The 18,402-nt window shown below is 45.2% G+C and overlaps 1 protein-coding gene across 2 annotated transcripts in view; it reads left to right on the forward strand.

Annotated features, from left to right (window-relative positions):
- Positions 1-18,402, forward strand: part of KIAA1549L (KIAA1549 like) — a 326,239-nt gene that overhangs the window by 298,288 nt on the left and 9,549 nt on the right. For both annotated transcript variants that reach the window (XM_049890866.1, XM_049890867.1), the window contains exons 17-20: positions 773-1,123; positions 10,103-10,200; positions 12,943-13,091; positions 15,386-15,537. In XM_049890866.1, the coding sequence (XP_049746823.1) occupies positions 773-1,123; positions 10,103-10,200; positions 12,943-13,091; positions 15,386-15,537 (750 nt within the window). The remainder of the gene's footprint in view (positions 1-772; positions 1,124-10,102; positions 10,201-12,942; positions 13,092-15,385; positions 15,538-18,402) is intronic.

An 18,402-nucleotide genomic window follows, 5' to 3' on the forward strand; every position in this document is an offset into this window, starting at 1 on the left:
CATGAACAGACAGGCTCAAGACAGCCCACACAGCGGGTGCGGGAAGCTCAAAGAAGTTCTAGCTCTCTGCCCATTTAGGTGCTGTAGCTACTGGCTGTATGAAAAGCTCACTGGAGGAAGGCAGGAGAATGTTCTAGATCAGTGGGTCTCAAACCTGAGTGGGCATCAGAACCACCCAGAGGGCTTGTTAAAGCACAGATCACTGTGCCCCATCCCAGAGTTTCAGATTCAGGTCTAGGGGTCTGGGAGGCCCTACACTTTGAGAACAGAGCAGGATTTTGTCATTCTCTCTGATCACTGGTATTGAACAATCAGCATTACCTAACCAGTGGCAGGACACAGGGCCATTTAGAGAGTTAGTCTAGGATGCCATCCCTCAGGGTATACACTACAGGACTCTAGAGTCTTATATCCAAAAGGCATGAGGGTGGGCATGGTCTCTAAAAGAGTTTAGAGAAAACTGTTAATTTCACCAGTGAAAATCCATTTCTCAGAATCATTATGCTAATTAACAAAGCCTGTGGCATCGACTGAACTATGAATAACTGAAGAATGGATAGCTGGAGTGTAGCCTCACCAATGTAATGCTAGCTGGCCACCCCTGTAGTGTGAGTTCCTAAATAGAACAGGATAGAACTTCATATGATATCACTTAAATTAGCACAGATGCATAAAATCACATTATCCATGCTAAACATTTTAGAATAAATTACCCCGTTCTTGGGAAGGAAAGTTAATTAACCAATCAATGGGCTTTTGTTGGATCCCACAGACTGAGCCGGAAATCATCGAGGAAACGAACATTGACAGAGTTCACGAGCCCCGGGGCTACACCAGGTCCCGGCAGGTGAAGGGCCACTCGGAGACATCCACGCTGAGCTCCCAGCCCTCCATCGACGAGGTCAGACAACAGATGCACATGCTGCTGGAAGAGGCCTTCAGCCTGGCGTCTGCGGGCCATGCAGGCCAGAGCCGGCACCAGGAGCCCTATGGCTCAGCACAGCACCTGCCCTACTCAGAGGTGGTGACCAGTGCTCCTGGGACCATGACACGGCCCCGGGCAGGGGTGCAGTGGGTGCCGACCTACCGGCCAGAAATGTACCAGTACAGTCTGCCCCGACCCGTAAGTCGCACATCCACCAGTCTGCCATCATCAGGCCAGCCCCATCCTATGTGTCCTGACAGGGTCTCAGAGCAGGGACTGCTAGTGATAAGCCACCTTGGAATTTGGAGATGAGCTTTGCTGGGCTCTCATCATGCCCTCTACACCATGATCCAAAGCCCTTTCCCTTTTAATCCTGTGGCAACAGGCCACAAGAAGCCCTTTTGTCCAATCAAAAACATCAGCATCATATATTTTTTAAATGAGGCCACCTAAAATGGAAAGGAAAGGAACTGAAAAAGAACACAATAGAGAGACAGGCCGTCAAATCAGAACATTAAAGTCAGTTCTTTTGTTATTAAGGTTTCCTTTTTTGCCAGCAGCACATGCGGTCTCTATTTTTATGAAAGCAGAAGGTGGCTAACGATCAGTAGAAATGATGATTCTTAACCCAAGCTCTTGCAGAGCCCCCGCTTGCCCTAATAATGTGGAAATCAGTAGAAAAGGTGGCAGTACAGAATGATAACTATGATTACTTTTCGTCTTCCAAAAAGGAAGCGCTTCGAGCTCTGCCAGAGGGTAATTGGAAGCTGGTGGTTTTAAATGCACTAAGCCAAGCTGATGACATTTATATCATGGAAAAGGTTACTTCTGGCAGCTTGGGATTTCTGCACTGCAGTTCAGGATACTCTTGATCATATTTTACCCTTTGAATCTGTGAAGAAATTGGACTCGACACCTAATGATCAATCCAATTTTGGGAGCAGCTCTAATGGGTCTGTGTCCAATGGAATGAAAACATCCTAGAGCCTTCCTGTTAGTGATCAAAGTAGGGGATTCTGAGAAAGGCCGCAGGGCTAAAACATCTTTCCCATTAGAGGCTTTCCAGGTGGAACTGAAGTAATAACAACAATAACAACAGCTGCCATCTATAGAGCTGGGCACTATCTGCTCTAATCTAACAACTACACTTATGAGGTCAATATTATTATCCCCATGTACTCAGTGAGGGGGTCCCTGTATGATGCAAATGGTTAAGCGTTTGGCTACTAACTGACAGGTTGGCAGTCCAAATCCACGTGGAGACATCTTGGAAGAAAGGCCTGGCTGTCTCCTTCCTAAAGATCACAGCCATTGAAAATCCCATGGAACACAGTTCTACTCTGAAACACATGGGGCGGCCATGAGCTGGATTTCACTCAACAGCAGCTGGTTTGAGTTATTTTTTGTTTGTACTCAATGAGGAGACTGCAGCTTGAAGAAGTAATTTGCCCAAGGTGGTACTGCTATAAATGGCAGAACCGGGATTTGAATCTACAGCTGTCTGACTCAAAGCCTGCACTCTTTCCACCACATGTCACCTGGCCAAGGGGAGCCATAGGGATGTCCTTCAGGCTCTGACGAAAACTCAAATCTCCAAAACTCTGGAGTTTGATCCTCTCATAAGAAGCTTACCCAGTGTGAGAGAATTTTGCTCGTTCCTGTCATTGCCCCTAGTAAGGGAGACATCTCCAGTAAGGTGAAGTTAGGAATTTTACAGTCTTTCCTCCTCAAAAACAAAGCAAAAAGAAAGGCCCTTCCCCAAACCTTTGTTAGCACTAAAATATGCAGGTATGTCCAGCATGAGTTTGCATTCACCGTGACGCTTGGGTTCCAGAAATGTTACATTTCTTCTGTTTCTCCAAATCAAACTTGAATCTGCTCTGAGCTCCTATCTGGCCAAATGAGTGGGAATTTCACCATCAGTTATTGTTGAGTTCCCTCCACTTCTTGTTGTACAAAAGTCGTTGGCAGCTTGATGAAGTTTAGAACACCAGGGGAGGGTCTACACCGGTCACTGTTGATCTGTGTGCAGTACCCAGTTCTCAGGGGCCCTTGAAGGTGGGTCACTCTACCGTACTTGGGCCAGCCTGGGCACAGGGATCTTTACGTTTGAAACGCCCTGAGAAATCCCCTTTGAAAACCAACTGAGTGCCTGACATCTGGCAAGAACTTACCCTCTAAGCTTAGAAAGAGCATTAGAGTGAGTAAAAACTGCAGTGTTACAGGCAGGTTGCTTGGGAAGGGAGAGAGGGCAGGCAGGAGAGGGAGGACTTATCTCAGTCCATAAACTTGAGTGTGCAAGAAATGTTACCATTTTTGGTTTCTCTGTATTCTTCTTCAGATGAAGCTCAGTTTCAGTCAGCTCAGGGTCTCCTTCTCTTCCCTTGAGTTAGGCTTATTTCAGAGGGAGAGGGAGGGGCTACAGGATACAAAGCATGGTGGGGATGGGGAGAAAGCTTCCCTATCTGGTCCCAGTTTATCCTCATCTACCACTCTGATAAGTATCCCTGAGAAGTCCTTATTTGCATTTAGTCTCCAGTTCATCCAGACAGACTGCAGCTGTATCTTCCTCCTGCTTCCAGGCTCCCTCCAGACCCTCCTCCCCATTCTCTAGAGCTCTCTTGTTCTTTGGTAACAGTTCTAAGCAATAGCTTCCTGTAGGATCCCAGTCACAAAGCAGCCAGCAGAGGGCCAGGTCCAAAAACTGTGGTAAGACCAAACCCGTTGCGGTCATATATCGACCCTAAAACCAAAAAACCTGTTGCCATTGAGTCGATTCCAACTCAAAGCAACCCTATAAGACTGAGTAGAACTGCCCCATAGAGTTTCCAAGGAGCGCCTGGTAGATTTGAACTGCTGACCTTTTGGTTAGCAGGCAAACTCTTAACCACTGCGCCACCAGGGCTCCAGTATATAAGAATGGGCACCAAAACACAAAAAGCCAGGAGGGCTTTGGAACCACAGGAGCCTGCACAGCCAAAGGTAGAAAAACACTATGTAGGGGAATTCCCTCAGCTCACAAGCACATGACACAGGCTGTCTCTGTGTTTTATGTAGTCCCTGTGGTTGCCCCAAGGCTTCAAGGATACAGCCTGAAGGGGACTGTGTAATATACTGTGCAGTCTTGCTTTGTACCTGGAAAACCCTTCCAGAGAACGGAATTCCCTCAGTGCTTGTCAGAAGTTCAGAGCTTTAATCAGTTCTTTGCTTGAACTGCTGCAGGACAGACACCGGCATAGAAAGCCTGTTCTTGGCTGGCAGACTGTGGTGACTATGGAGTAAACCTTCCAAGAACCAGTGATAAAAGTAGGTCGTCTGCCTCCAGTGCAGAATATCATGAGAGGCCAGAAGAGAGAAGAGGGGCTACAAACCCTTTTCTCTTTTTGAGGAAAGACGTGTCCTTACTTGTTGGTTTATTGAGAATCATGGATTGCAAAGCTGAAAGGACTTCCAGGACAGTGACTTTCAAACTGTCTGCAAAATCTTATGGTTGGGGTAGGCTGGGGGGTGGTTCCCAAGGCACCATTATGATGCTAAGTGAAGGGCCAAATTCACCAGGCATCCCCCTCCCAACTTCAACCAGAAAAAAGAAAGAAAAGCTCTGCTTTAATCTGCTTATATATTTTGTCAAAATATAGGTTCTGTCAAAATTATTTTATGGCTAAAGAAATGTTTGGAAATCCAGGAGTTAGTCTGCTATCTTATTTCACAAAGAAGAGAGAGAGAGAAACTCAGAAAGGCTGAGTGACATGTCCACCAAAAATGAATGGTTAAATCAAGATGAGAGCCTGGGTCGCCTTAGTCCTGGTATACTCAACATTCATTCAGCAAGTAGTTATTTACAAGGCACTTTGTTGGTAATGTAGGCATCCCAGGATGAGACAGAAATGGTTGCTGAACCCCAAGTTGCTTATGATCTAGTGGAGCTGAAGATTTTGGTTCCTTGAATGCTACTTTAGCATACATAGTTTACTGATGCTCAAGAAATAGAAATTATTTCAGTCATACTGCTAGATCTGGACAAATCTCAGAGTTTTCTTTACAAATTCTACTCTTTCTTACTGCCCAGGACTATAACTATAGAAGAGTAAGCTAAATTTATACCAACTCCAACATGTACACTAAAACCTGGTATCTTTGGTTTAATTCAAGAGCTAGAGAAAGTATCCATAATTCTAACCTGAACTTCACTTGGGTAACTGCAGGTCTCATTGATTGAATGTCTTGGCCCCTTAGAAGTATTTTTCAGTCTGCCCGGTCCCAGCCAAGTTGAGAGGATTCCTTTGATGGGTATCTTAGACAGCATCCCTGCCAATAATACATTGGTTGTAACAACCAGGGTTCATTGGATGCAAGCAACAAAAACTGGCTAAGAAGGTCAACAACAACAACAAAAAAGATTTGGTGACATTTTTGGAAGCATATGGGATAGTTCACTGAATTAAAGGGAAAGCTGGAAAAAAAAACAGCTAAGACTTAGGATTGTTCCAAGTGTCTGACTAGCAAAACTAATGGATAATGTTTCTCAGGGCATTGCCATGAGGATTAATGAGTGCAACCTTGTGTCACTCTGGTTAGGAATCAGATTCCAGTAAGAAAGAATTTGATTCGAGGTCTAGCCTGAAACACGTCCGCACCCCTTGGCCAAGCCACCAAGACTTTATCCAGTTAGGGAAGGATAGTTTCACAAGATCAAATTGAGATGCTGTTAACCAGGAGACAGAGGATACATACTGAGCAGTCAAAAACAGGAGCTGTCAGTACACAGACAATAATGGCTTAGGGGATGGTTCAGGGTGAGACTATGAAAATGACTGTCTCACATTAGTGATACTAAACCCATTGTTGCTGAGTTGATTCTGAATCATAGTGACCCTATATTGTTGTTAGGTGCTGTCAAGTCAGTTCCGACTCATAGCTACCCTGTGCACAACAGAACAAAACACTGCCCGGTCCTGCGCCATCCTTACAATTGTTGTTATGCTTGAGCCCATTATTGCAGCCACTGTGTCAGTCCACCTCGTTGAGGGTCTTCCTATTTTCCACTGACCCTGTACTCTGCCAAGCATGATGTCCTTCTCCAGGGACTGATCCCTCCTGACAACATGTCCAAAGTATGCAAGACACAGTCTCACCATCCTTGCTTCTAAGGAGCATTCTGGTTGTACTTCTTCCAAGACAGATCTGTTCCTTCTTTTGGCAGTCCATGGTATATTCAATATTCTTCACCAACACCACAATTCAAAGGCATCAACTCTTCATCACTCTTCCTTATTCATTGTCCAGCTTTCACATGCATATGATGCGATTGAAAATACCATGGCTTGGGTCAGGTGCACCTTAGTCTTCAAGGTGACATCTTTGCTTTTCAACACTTTAAAGAGGTCCTTTGCAGCACATTTGCCCAATGCAACGCATCTTTTGATTTTTTGACTGCTGCTTCCACGGGTGTTGATTATGGATCCAAATAAAATGAAATCCTTGACAACGTCAATCTTTTCTCCATTTATCATGATGTTGCTTATTGGTCCAGTTGTGAGGATTTTTGTTTTCTTTATGTTGAGCTGTATTCTGGACTGAAGGCTGTGGTCTTTGATCTTCATCAGGAAGTGATTCAAGTCCTCTTCACTTTCAGCAAGCAAGGTTGTGTCATCTGCATAACGCAGGTTGTTAATGAGTCTTCCTCCAATCCTGATTTCCTGTTCTTCATATAGTCCAGCTTCTTAGATTATTTCCCTAGCATGCAGATTGAATAGGTATGGTGAAAGGATACAACCCTGACACACCCCTTTCCGGACTTTAAACCACTCAGTCTCCCCTTGTTCTGTCCAAACAGCTGCCTCTTGACCTATGTACAGGTTCCTCATGAGGAACCTGTACGTAGATAGCAACCCTATAGGACAGAGAAAAATCGCCCCATAGGGTTTCCAAGGAGCAGCTGGTGGATTCAAACTGCTGACCTCTTGGTTAGCAGCCGAGCACTTAACCACTGTGCCACCAGGGTTCCAACCATTGCTGTAGAGCAGATTCCAACAGTAGTGACGGTAATCATGTTTCTCTACCCCTCCCTTTGGGATTAAAAATAAAACGAGAAAAATGCCCCTCTCATGGCTCACAGGTTCCAAGGATTATTGAATTTATCAGAAAATGTTTTCTTTCAGTCTTGTTCTTGAAAGTTATTATTGCTGAATACAATTCTAGGTTGACAGTTATTTTCCCTGAGCACTTTGTCCTTCCTGGGCCCTATTGAGAAGTCAGCTGTCTAATTGTCTCTTTGTAGGTGATATGCCTTTTCTCTCTGTCTGCTTTTAAAAGCTTCTCTTTGTCTTTGGTGTAAAAACAGTTTCACTACAATGTCTTGCTGTGTATTTTATTTATCCTGCTTGAAATATACTGTACTTCCTAAAATTATTTATTTAATTTCTCAACTGGAAAATTCCTAGGCATTTTTTCTTAAAATTATTGTCTCTCTTCTCCAACTTCTCTCTTTTGGGACTTTGATTAGCTGCATGTTAGACTTTCTTATTCTATATGCCACATCTTTAGCTCCTCTTCTGTATTTTCTACCTGGAATGCTTTTCTCCCAGTTCTTCATATGGCTTTTTCCTTTATTTCATAAATCCAGCCACATACTCCCCTACCAAACCTTGTTTCCTTGTGGAGCCCTGCTGGCATAGTAGTTAAGAGCTTGGCTGCTAACCAGCAGGTTGGCCGTTCGAATCCACAAGCTACTCCTTGGAGACCCTATGGGGCAGTTCTACTATGCCCTACGGGGCGCTGTGAGTTGGAACCGGCTTTATGGCAATGGATTTGGTTTTTTGTTTGTTTCTTTGTTTCTTTGTACTGCATTCTTAGTAATTTCTTCAATTCTGTTTTATAGTTCATTAATTCCCTCTTCACCTGTGTCTAATCTGTTGTTTAACTCCCCTGTAGTTTTTTAGTATTTTATTTTAGTAGTAATGTTTCACTTCTAAAAGTTCTCTTTTTTTTGTGGGGTCATTCCTGATAGTATCTGCTCAATTTTGTAATTCCTCTTTTATTTCTTTAAACATTCCTTACGTTGTTATTTTCCTGTTTTGTATCTGTTTATTTTTTCTATTGACTTCCACTTGTGTTTCCTGGTCTTTGATTATGAGCTCATATTTGCTTCAGCTTAATCTGTGGAAATCCAGAGAGCCTGTTTAGGGGTACTCTCTTCCAAAAAGGACTTACAATTGTGTCTGCCTGAGCCTGGGAATGCTACCAACCAGGGACCAATGTTAGCCCCCTTCTGGCTTTGATATGAGAATTCAGCTCCCCCACCTTGCCCTATCCAAAATGATTCCCAATCTGGCATTCGCCTTTGGGTTAGCCCCACCTTTCATACTGCTTACCACTCACTACTCTCGCCTCTGGTTTCAGTTCATAGTTTTGTTTTAGTTTGCTGAGGTGTGTATAGAGGGGGCTGGAGAGGATCCCTGGAGTTTGCCCTTACACTTTGCACTTCCCACAAAGCATATAAAAGTACGTTTTATCCAGGATCTATTTGTTATTTAATAGGTTGACCCTCAGTAGTATGTAGTCTGCTATAATGTCAGAGGGGAAGGCCCATTCAGTTTAAGGAATCCTGTTTATGGATTCCCTGTGCTGCAGTTTTTTTGTCCTGATGCCTTTGAGCTTAAAGTCCTGTCATCTTGCTCCTTGAGAGATCTGGCAGACATGATGCCTAAAGAAAGGAATGGATGAGAAGCACAAGTTAAGCTCTGTCATCCCTGAGAGCATTTCTGGATTTTCTCTTGCTACAGGAGCTGTGGCCTGGCTCTCTAATCGTGTCCATCTCTGTCCGTTTCCTTTTATCCCCTCACATGTTGATAAAAGTCTTCATTTTTGTGACAGTTCCAGTCTCATATCCTTGAATAGTACTTTATAGACAGAAAAATGCTTACACATACACCTACTTGCCTGATCTTCTCAGTACCCTTATGAGTAAGGTATTGTCCCCATTTCAGAAGAGAACACTGACCCAGAGAGGTCACCATGAAGTCTATTCATCAGCAGGCCAGGACCTCCACCCATGCCTCCTGAATCCAAATCCATTGTTTCCCTGCTAACCTTGCTGGGAAAAGTGAGAAAGTAAAACACAATCAATGATTCAGTTATCCATTCATCTAATATTTATTGAGCATCTGTTACATGCCAGGCACTGTTCCAGGCATGAGGATATAGCTGACAACAAAGCCCCTGCCCTCATTACAGTGTAGTTGGTGACAGATACTAAAGAAACAAACAACAATATAATATAATATAATATAATATAATATAATATAATATAATATAATATAATATAATATAATATAATATAATATAATATAATATAATATAATATAATATAATATAATATAATATAATATAATATAATATAATATAATATAATATAATATAATATAATATAATATAATATAATATAATATAATGTTAGGGTGGCAGTTGCTATGATGGAAAATAAAATAGTGGTTAAGTGCTACGGCTGCTAACCAAAAGGTCAGCAGTTTGAATCCACCAGGTGCTCCTTGGAAACTCTATGGGGCAGTTCTACTCTGTCTTATGGGTCGCTTTGAGTTGGAATTGACTCAATGGCAATGGTTTTGGTTTGTTAGGGGCGTATGTGACAGGGTGTATGAAATAAAAGAAGAAGCCATATGAAGAACTGGGAGAAAAGCATTCCAGGTAGAAGGAGCAGCAAGTATCAAAGCCCAACGCAGGAAAGAACTGGGCATGTTCTAGGACCATCTGAAGGGCTTTGTGACTTTGAGCCTGGAATGCTACCAAGCAGGGACCAACATGGTGTGAGCAAAGGGGAGAGTGGTAGGAGATGAGATGGAAGACGTGGCTGGAGACCACATTAAAGAAAGATCTAAGAAAAAAGTTTGAGGAAGAAATGAAAGTCTGACCCTTGGAAGCCTGCTTCTCTCTGGTGGTGCAGTGGTTAGGGGCTCAGGCTGCTAACCAAAAGGTCGGCAGTTCAAATTCACCAGCTGCTTCTTGGAAACCCTGTGGGGCAGTTCTACTCTGTCCTATAGGGTGGCTATGAGTTGGGATAGACTCAACAGCAATGGGTTTTTTCTGTTTGTTTTTTAATGTGCGGATGGGCACTGGGTTTTAACAAGCCTCCCTCCATTTGCTTGTCTCTTTCAACAGGCTTACAGGTTTTCCCAGCTTCCTGAAATGGTCATGGGCTCTCCCCCTCCACCTGTACCCCCCCGGACTGGTCCTGTGGCTGTCGCTTCTCTCAGGCGGTAACATATTCCTTTCTTTGCTTTGTTTGGAGTATTTGGAAAGGGTTTGGCCCTGTGGGCCCTGGCCTGACAATAGCACCACAAATGTCCCTCATGCCCTACCCCCTTCAGGGTTCCTCAGCTGTACAGACAACCGCATGCCTAGGGTAGTCTGAGTACCATGAGGGAAGTGGGAGCCACAGAGGGTTGACAACTTTCACATCTTTTTAAACGGAGAGTCGTTTAGAATCCATAGTTAAAGAAACCCAAGGTCAATTGTCCCATGCCCTGACCATGAATATCTAAAAATTACTCCATTCTGGACCACTATGACAGCTGCTACAAGTCTGGGCACCTCCTGCTGTATTTGCACACCCAGAAGTCTGTTTGTTTTTTTGCTTTCTTAATTTTTTTTTATTGTACTTTAGATGAAGGTTTACAGAGCAAACTAGTTTCTCCTTAAACAATTGATACACATACTGTTTTGTGGCATTGGTTGCCAACCCCACAATATGTCAACACTCTCCCCTTCTTGACCTTGGATTCCCCATTGCCAGCTTTCCTGTTCCTTAATGCCTTCTAGTCCTTGTCCCTGGGCTGGTGTGCCTATTCAGTCTCGTTTTGTTTTATGGGCCTGTGTAATCTTCGGCTGAAGGGTGAACCTCAGAAGTGACTTCGTTACTGAGCTATAATTTTCTTCAGGGGCCATACACTTGGGGTCCCTTTATTTACAGGTGGTGTCCAGGAGGCCAGGGAAAAACATGTCAGGCACTCACTGACAGCTCATGACTTCCAAAGGCTAAAAACACATGAACTCAGATCTGTCAATTATGAAGCACAGGCTTAAAATTCTCTTTGCTATATCTCAATACAGAAAGCACACATTTTATAAAAATAAGAAAAAATACAAAAGCCATGAGCACTGGTTGGAATGGTCATCATGTCCTAGGTTGGGAGAAACAGCTGTGCCCTGGAGTATATATGAACCATTGCCCTGGCCCTCGCACCCCAGCCTCTCCACAGCATTCCAGTCACATGCTGTTTGTGGACCACAGGCCTGGACTTTATCAGAACAGTGAGGAAAACACGAACTTCCCTCAGAAAAGACCCTGCCTTCATTCTCAGCAGTTTAGACTGCGGAGCTGTGTGTAGACACCATCCATCAGTCCCAGCAGACCCCAGCGGACCAGGGCTGCAGTCCCTAATCTGCCAGCAACTCACTGTGTGACCCCCAGCAAGTTGCCATGCCTCTCAGGCCCCTGTTTCCTTACCTGTGAAATGAGGGCAGTGGCCTAAATGATCTCAAAGGCTCTGGGATTCCTCGTAAGGGGGCCAAGTGTAGAGAGCCAGAACCCAGGGATTCTCCTGGGAGGAATTTTCTGAACCAGTAGTAGATGCCTGGAATGGCATAGGGAAAGCCAGGGCTGAGGAAGCAAGCAGGTTGCAGATGGAAGGATAGACGGAGAGAGGGAGAACCCACATTGAGCCTTGGGCACCTACACTGATATGTAGTCCAGTCATCACAGCCTCTGCATTTTAACCCTCTGTGGGTAAATCCTGAGATGTGTGGAGTAGAGGAGCCTTTACACCGTCCATTTATGGTATCTCTTCTATCAACCACCAGCCTCCTTCCATGCCCTTCCACAGCTTCTTCCATCCTTGCCAAATATCAGGTCTCTGGTTGAGGTTCTGCCCTCCATATAAACCCAGAGAATCAGACCAAGAAGGAACCTTAGAGATGAGCTCACTTGGCCCTTTCCTTTTACAGACAAGTAAACTGAGGCTCAGAGAGGGGAAGTAGCTGGAACCCAGCCCTCTGCTTCCTCACCCAGTTCCCTTGCTGTGGCTCTTTTCTGCTCTTACTGTGACAGCCGCTCCTGCTCAGAGGGTGGCCTTGTGGGCTGGCAGCCTGCCCACCCGTGCAGCAGCTTTTGCCTCCCTCCCCTTTGAATTTTAGGGGAGTCTGACTTCCTTCTGTGAGACTGCCTCAGGCAAAGGGTGATGCCTGTACAGAAAGACAGAGCCTGCAACCCCCTTTATAAAAGGGCGAGATGCCAGAGTCTACCCAACGCAGTCAGCACTCCTGTTCTATACATGGCTTTCTGAGCACTAAGTGCAAATATGGTGTGTTAAATGGGCCTGATTCTCTGGCTGCCGGGGGCGGGGGGGGGGGGGGGGAGGCAGGGGGGTTCTCATTCATAATGCCCAGAAAGCTAGGCTCCTGCTCCCTGGAGCAGCCTGAGCTTCCCACATGCTTCCTGTCCCTAGAAGAAGGGACGGTGATCCCAGCTTCCTGGGTCACTAGTTCTAGTGTCAAGAGGAGGAGCAGACCGTTCGCTACAGACGGAACCTTCTCATTGGCTGCCGATGATGTCATCACCTCCTAGGTCGGCCATCCCCAGCTAATACCCAGCACTAATTGCTTTGCTTATTTTTATGTGGAAATTAAGTGTTCTACTACCCAGAGACACCAGAGCCACCCTTAGGGGAGAACTGACCTTGAATATCTAAAAATGACTCCAACCTGGGCCACCACGGGGGCTGCTACTAGTCTGGGCACCTCCTGCCGTGTTGGCGCACCTAGAAAGTCCCTTAGTTGTTTGGGGGCAAATCCAGCCCTGAGGACCCCACCCTTGTGGGGCTTGGCGTGGGGGGGTGGGCTGCCCACTGACTGGCAGGAACTTCCGCCCACTGCTCCTGCCCTGGCAGCCCCGCGGAGAAGTCTGCCGGAAGCGGCTAACGCAGCCCCTGTTCCCCGTCCAGATCCACCTCGGACATCGGCAGCAAGACACGGATGGCCGAGTCCGCGGGGCCAGAGCAGGCCCAGCTGCACGACAGCGCCTCCTTCGCCCAGGTGTCCAGAGGCCCCGTGTCCGTGGCTCAGTTGGATCAGTCGGCTTTAAATTACTCAGGTGGGCAAACGAGGAGGAGAGCCTGGAAAAAGCCTCAGCGGTACCCCAGCCCGGCACCTGCTGCTGTCGCCCCCGCCCTACCCCGCCCCCAAATGCACGTTCTGCAGAGGGGTTCCTTCTACCTTCCACACCCAGGCATCAAAGCCATCGTATCTCTGCATCCCTGGTGACTTCAGTAGCCCTGACCAGTAGAGCTACTGGTTTTATTTCTTAAAAAGATCTGAAATCTGACAAAACGTTAAGATATGTTGAGTCGTGGTATATGTTAACAGTTTGCAGACCTCAGATTTTTTTTTATTGTATTTTTGAAGCATTACAGATACAGCCGTCCACCTCCACCTCATTTCCTTCCCTCTCCCCAAAGGTAATCACAGTCCTGAAGTCGTGGTTTTAACCTTCCTGGTGGTATGGTGGTTAAGAGGTACAGCTGCTAATCAAAACGTCAGTAGTTCGAGTCCACCAGGCACTCCTTGGAAACCGTATAGGACAGTTCTACTCTGTCCTGTAGGGTTGCTATGAGTCGGAATTGACTGCACAGGTTTGGTTGGTTTTGGTCTGTGTGTATATATATATAGTAAAACAGAATGTTATATATATACATTCATATATATTTAAAACAGTATATTATTGATTTATGTATTTTACATTTACAAAGCGACATCATGCTATACATTTCCTTCTGTGGTTTGTTTTCTTGGTTTAACATTGTTTTTGAGTTTTTCCATGTTGCTACATATAGATGAAGTTAATTCATTTAAACTGCCATAATGAATATCATATGAATATGCCGCAGTTTATCTACTACCCTAAAAAAAAAAACTACCTTACCGATGTACATATTGGAAGTTTCCAGTTTGGCAGTATTACAAACAATGCTGAAATGAACATTGAGGTTTAGGCATGCTCTAATTGTTTTTATTGATGTAAAATTCAAATAACATAAAATTAACCATTTTTAGGTGTACAGTTCAGTAGCATTTTGTACATTCACAGTGTTGTACAGCTATCAACTCTATCTAGTTTCAAGACATTCTCATCACCCCAAAAGGAAACCCCATAACCATTAAGCACTCACTCCCCATCCCTCCCTCCTTCTCCCCAGGCCCTTGGCAACCCTAGTTTGCTATCTCTCTCTCTAAATTTACCTATTCTGGATGTTTCATATAAATGGAACGAGACAATATGTGATCTTTTGTGTCTGACTTCTTTCACTTAGCATAATGTTTCCAAAGCTCGTGTACATTGTAGCATATATCAGTACCTCATTCCTTTTTGTGACTGAATAATATTCCATTGTATGGAACCCCTAATTTGTTTTTGAGTTTTATTCAAACCATACCTTTTAGGCAGGCACCCAATTGTCAGCATTATGAAAGCATTCACTGTGTCCAGAAATTCCACCAGTGAAATTCTTTCCTTGGCTGTCTAAAAATACACATTCTCCTGGGAGGAAAACACTGGGACACGGAGCTGTCATTTCCTCTAGCCAGCAGGTCAGGGATGTTAGGGGCAGGGTGGAGAGAATTCAGGGAGGGGAGCTGAACCGTCACTCCTTCAGAAAGCCAGACTTAGGTCTGAGCCACAACAGCTGGATGAGGCCTTCCACACCAGCTGGCAGAAGTGAGCAGGGCCGGGGCCCCGGGTGGACGTCAGCATCTGGAGTGCTGCAACCCCCAAGGCCTTCGTCCCCTCATCCCCCAGCTGGAGCCAGTGCTGAGTCCTCCCCTCCTTCCCTGGCTTTAGCTTGTGGAAATGTAGGCTCAGTGGATAGGGTGCTGGCTGGGCACACATCTCCCTCTTCAGGGGGATGGGAGGATGGGAAAAGTCCTGGGCACTCCTAGCCCACACTGCATTTTGGCAGAATTAGAAAAAAGCTTCCCTTTCTCTGAGCGAATGGAGACCGCGGCCCAAGCAAAGAGAACAGAGGCTGTGTTTTAGCCCTATTTGGCTCCTAGGCCAGATGCCCTTGAGCAGTACACTACCGCTCAGCTGTACACAGTGGCCCTGAATGAGTCCCATAAAGAAGGGAGGCCAGGTTCCGTCCTCCACGTCCCAGTCTCCTCCCTATTTCTAGCCTATCTAGGATCTCGGCCATCATGGCCAGGGTGCACCCTACCTTGGATAGAACTACATCTCCCAGCAGGTGTTATAGCCAGAGCAAGCCCCTCTCAACTCAGACTTGCTTTAACGAGACTTCAAATACAGCAGACAGGAAACCTTTATTCAGTTCTTGAGTGGCTGGATCCTAGAGATGAGCATCTCATAATCTGCCTCATCCATCTCCACCATGCCAGGTAATACGGTGCCGGCAGTGTTTGCCATCCCAGCTGCCAACAGACCCGGCTTCACTGGCTACTTCATCCCAACGCCTCCCTCGTCCTATAGGAACCAGGCCTGGATGTCCTATGCAGGAGAGAACGACCTCCCGGGCCAGTGGGCCGATTCGGTGAGACCCTTGCTCGCTCCCTCTCAAAACCTTTACACATTTGTGTAATGTGCTTTACACATTTCAGGGAGAAAATGGGTTAAAAGGTTGAGATTAAGTGTTGTTTTTCCTTAGCCCCTTCCACCAAGCAGGTGGCTAGAGTCAGCCATTTTTAAGGAGACAGTGTGATAAGGTAGGCGTCCTCCGGATGGAAGGAGCCCTCAGGGGGCAACAGTTAGGCCCTCAGCTGCTAACTGGAAGGTTAGCGGTTCAAACCTACTCAGCTGCTCTGTAGGAGAAAGACCTGGTGATCTGCTCCCATGAAGATTACAGCCCAGAAAACCCTGTGGGGGAGTTCTACTTTGTCACGTGGGTTTGCTGTGAGTTGTAAATCGACTCCGCAGCACCTGACAACAACCACCACCTCTGGATGGGGGAACTTGAGACCTGGCATCAAGTCCAGGTTCTGCCTCTTTCTAGCAAGCGACCTTAATCAAGTAGTTTTTAATAATTTTTTTTATAATAATAATTCCCATTTGTTGATCTTGTGCCAGTTAATATTTTAGATGTTTTGTTTATCTTGTTTAATTGTCACAACAATCCTATCAGGTAGGTATTACTATTCCCTCGATTATTCCCATTTCACAGATGAGAAAACTGAGGCCTAGTCAGGTGACCTGACTTATCTAAGGCCACACAGTTACTAAGTGCCACCGGCAGAATTCAAACCTGCGTTTGTCTGGCTCTAAAGCCTTTGTTAAATTTGTTCCTTTTAGCTTTGAAATTCTATAAAAATTTAGATTAAATATCAGAAAATGAACTGTTAGAAACTCACATGTAGATCCCAAGGCTTCCTGCCTGACTTCTTCTGAGGACTGTCTTGTCATGATCCCTGTGTTTCTTCCTTCATCACAAGTGGGAGCATAAGACACAGTGGACCTGCCCCAGCCTGGACCAAAGAGGGGTAGCAACAGGTGAACCTGGATATTCATGCCCAAACCTGCCTTCTGAGTCACCTATTTAAGGGCTGCCAGGTGGAAAAAACAAGCAAACCAAAAGAAGGCCAGTGGTGACCTCTAGAGGGGGTTGAGATCGGCCATCATGGATAAGAAAGCAGACTGTCTCCCCTGGCTGAACCCGAGGCCACCTGTTCCAAGTCGTTAGAGTTTGGTCTCAGCACTTGGAGTACCTTCTAGAATTAGAAACACATTGACACCCAAGGTCTGGAGCATCAGCTTTTTTCCCTGTCCAAGCCTTGGGGTCATGCCTTCTCCTCCTACAGGCTCCAGTCTTAACCCTGGTGTTGATATCAGTTCTTCTTGTAGTGATGCCACATTTAAGTGACATCACCAGGGGTCAAGCTATCCTCTGTATATTCACTTTCCTGATGATGAAAGCTTTAATTTCTGAAGCAGTTTAAAATACAAGGCATCTTGCATAAAAATTTCTTTAATTAATTATATCCTCTTCCTTCCTGCTTAACAAGAAGATATAACATAATTTGATTTGTCTTTAATGACTGGTTGAATGTTTTTTTGCCTTGCTATACTAAATGAGGTTTGTAGGATGGGCTCTGATTATTATTGTTGTCAGATATCCCCAAGCTATTATAATTTTTGGAGTTATTATAATGATTGGACATGGCTTTTCTTTCTCTGACCTTGCTACCATCTGGCACTTTCTATTGCTCTTAATGTCCTCCTTTCCAGCAATATAAAAAAAAACCAAACGAAACCGCTTGCCGTTGAGTTGAATCTGACTCAAAACGACCCTAAGGACAGAGTAGAACTGCCCCATAGAGTTCCAAGGATTCGAACTGCTGACCTTTTGGTTAGCAGCTGTAGCACTTGACCACTATGCAACCAGGGTTTTCTCCAGCAATATGCTCACCCGTAAATATGCTTTTCCTAATGTGCTACGATCTGCAAGTGAGGGATGTTCGAGCTCATTAGGATTGTTTGTAAAGTTGAAGTAAATAAGCTCTAAGAGAGGCCCTGAAGGACTCCCTGCAGTTAGGTGTATGAATCGTAATGCTTCCTTTGTCATCCTAAGCTGTTCTCAGTAGCTGAAGTCACTGTGTATAAGTTGGTAAATTCAGAGACAATTTGACTGTTCCATTTACTGTGTACAAATATTGTAACTTGGCAGAGGTAGATGATATCTCACTAGTGTTAATCAGGCAGTAATCCTGCAGCTTTGACAACTCACCCACGATGTGAGAGTATTTCCCTGGGTACTCTGCAGGAGTCTGCAGAAGTACTTTCCAGAATCTTGACCCTTGCCCTGAAGACGCTTAGAATAATAACTTCACCAGTTTTATAGCTACATCCAGGTGCCCTTGGGTTCATATCACTTTAAAGATGATGGAAAAGGAACCTGGCAAATCAGAACCTAACCTTCCTGGCAGGACAACTCCATCATCCTGGGCTCATCCTCCTCCGTGTGAGGGAGAGCCAGCTTCCTATTATTTGTTCTTAATTAAGACGAAGGTGATTGCTGCAGCCTAACTGGGTCTTTCCTAGAGCCCAGTTATCACCTGTAGTTAAGCAGGGAGGTGTGCCTATGCATGGAGCTCGGCAGCCAGGGACCAAACCAAGAGAACGGGTGATTTATGACATGCAAAATACAGTCCAGGAAGCTCAGAAGAGACCAGTTTGAGAAAAATACCACATTAGAGCAAGGATAAGGCACACCTGGCACATCCATATGGAAGAAAAAGTCCCCTTCATCATTTGGATGTCTGACCTTTGTGATCCCAAGTATCCCAATGAAAGGAGCTAGCTTGGATAAAATCACCAGGTCCCGGGATGGCAAATAGGTTTCATTGTTGGTGCTTCCTCTGATTGACTCTGCCTGGAGCAGGGATGGGAGGACTCAGAAGGAAAG

Source organism: Elephas maximus, chromosome 7 (assembly GCF_024166365.1).
Source record: "Elephas maximus indicus isolate mEleMax1 chromosome 7, mEleMax1 primary haplotype, whole genome shotgun sequence".
In the NCBI taxonomy this organism is placed as follows: domain Eukaryota; kingdom Metazoa; phylum Chordata; class Mammalia; order Proboscidea; family Elephantidae; genus Elephas; species Elephas maximus.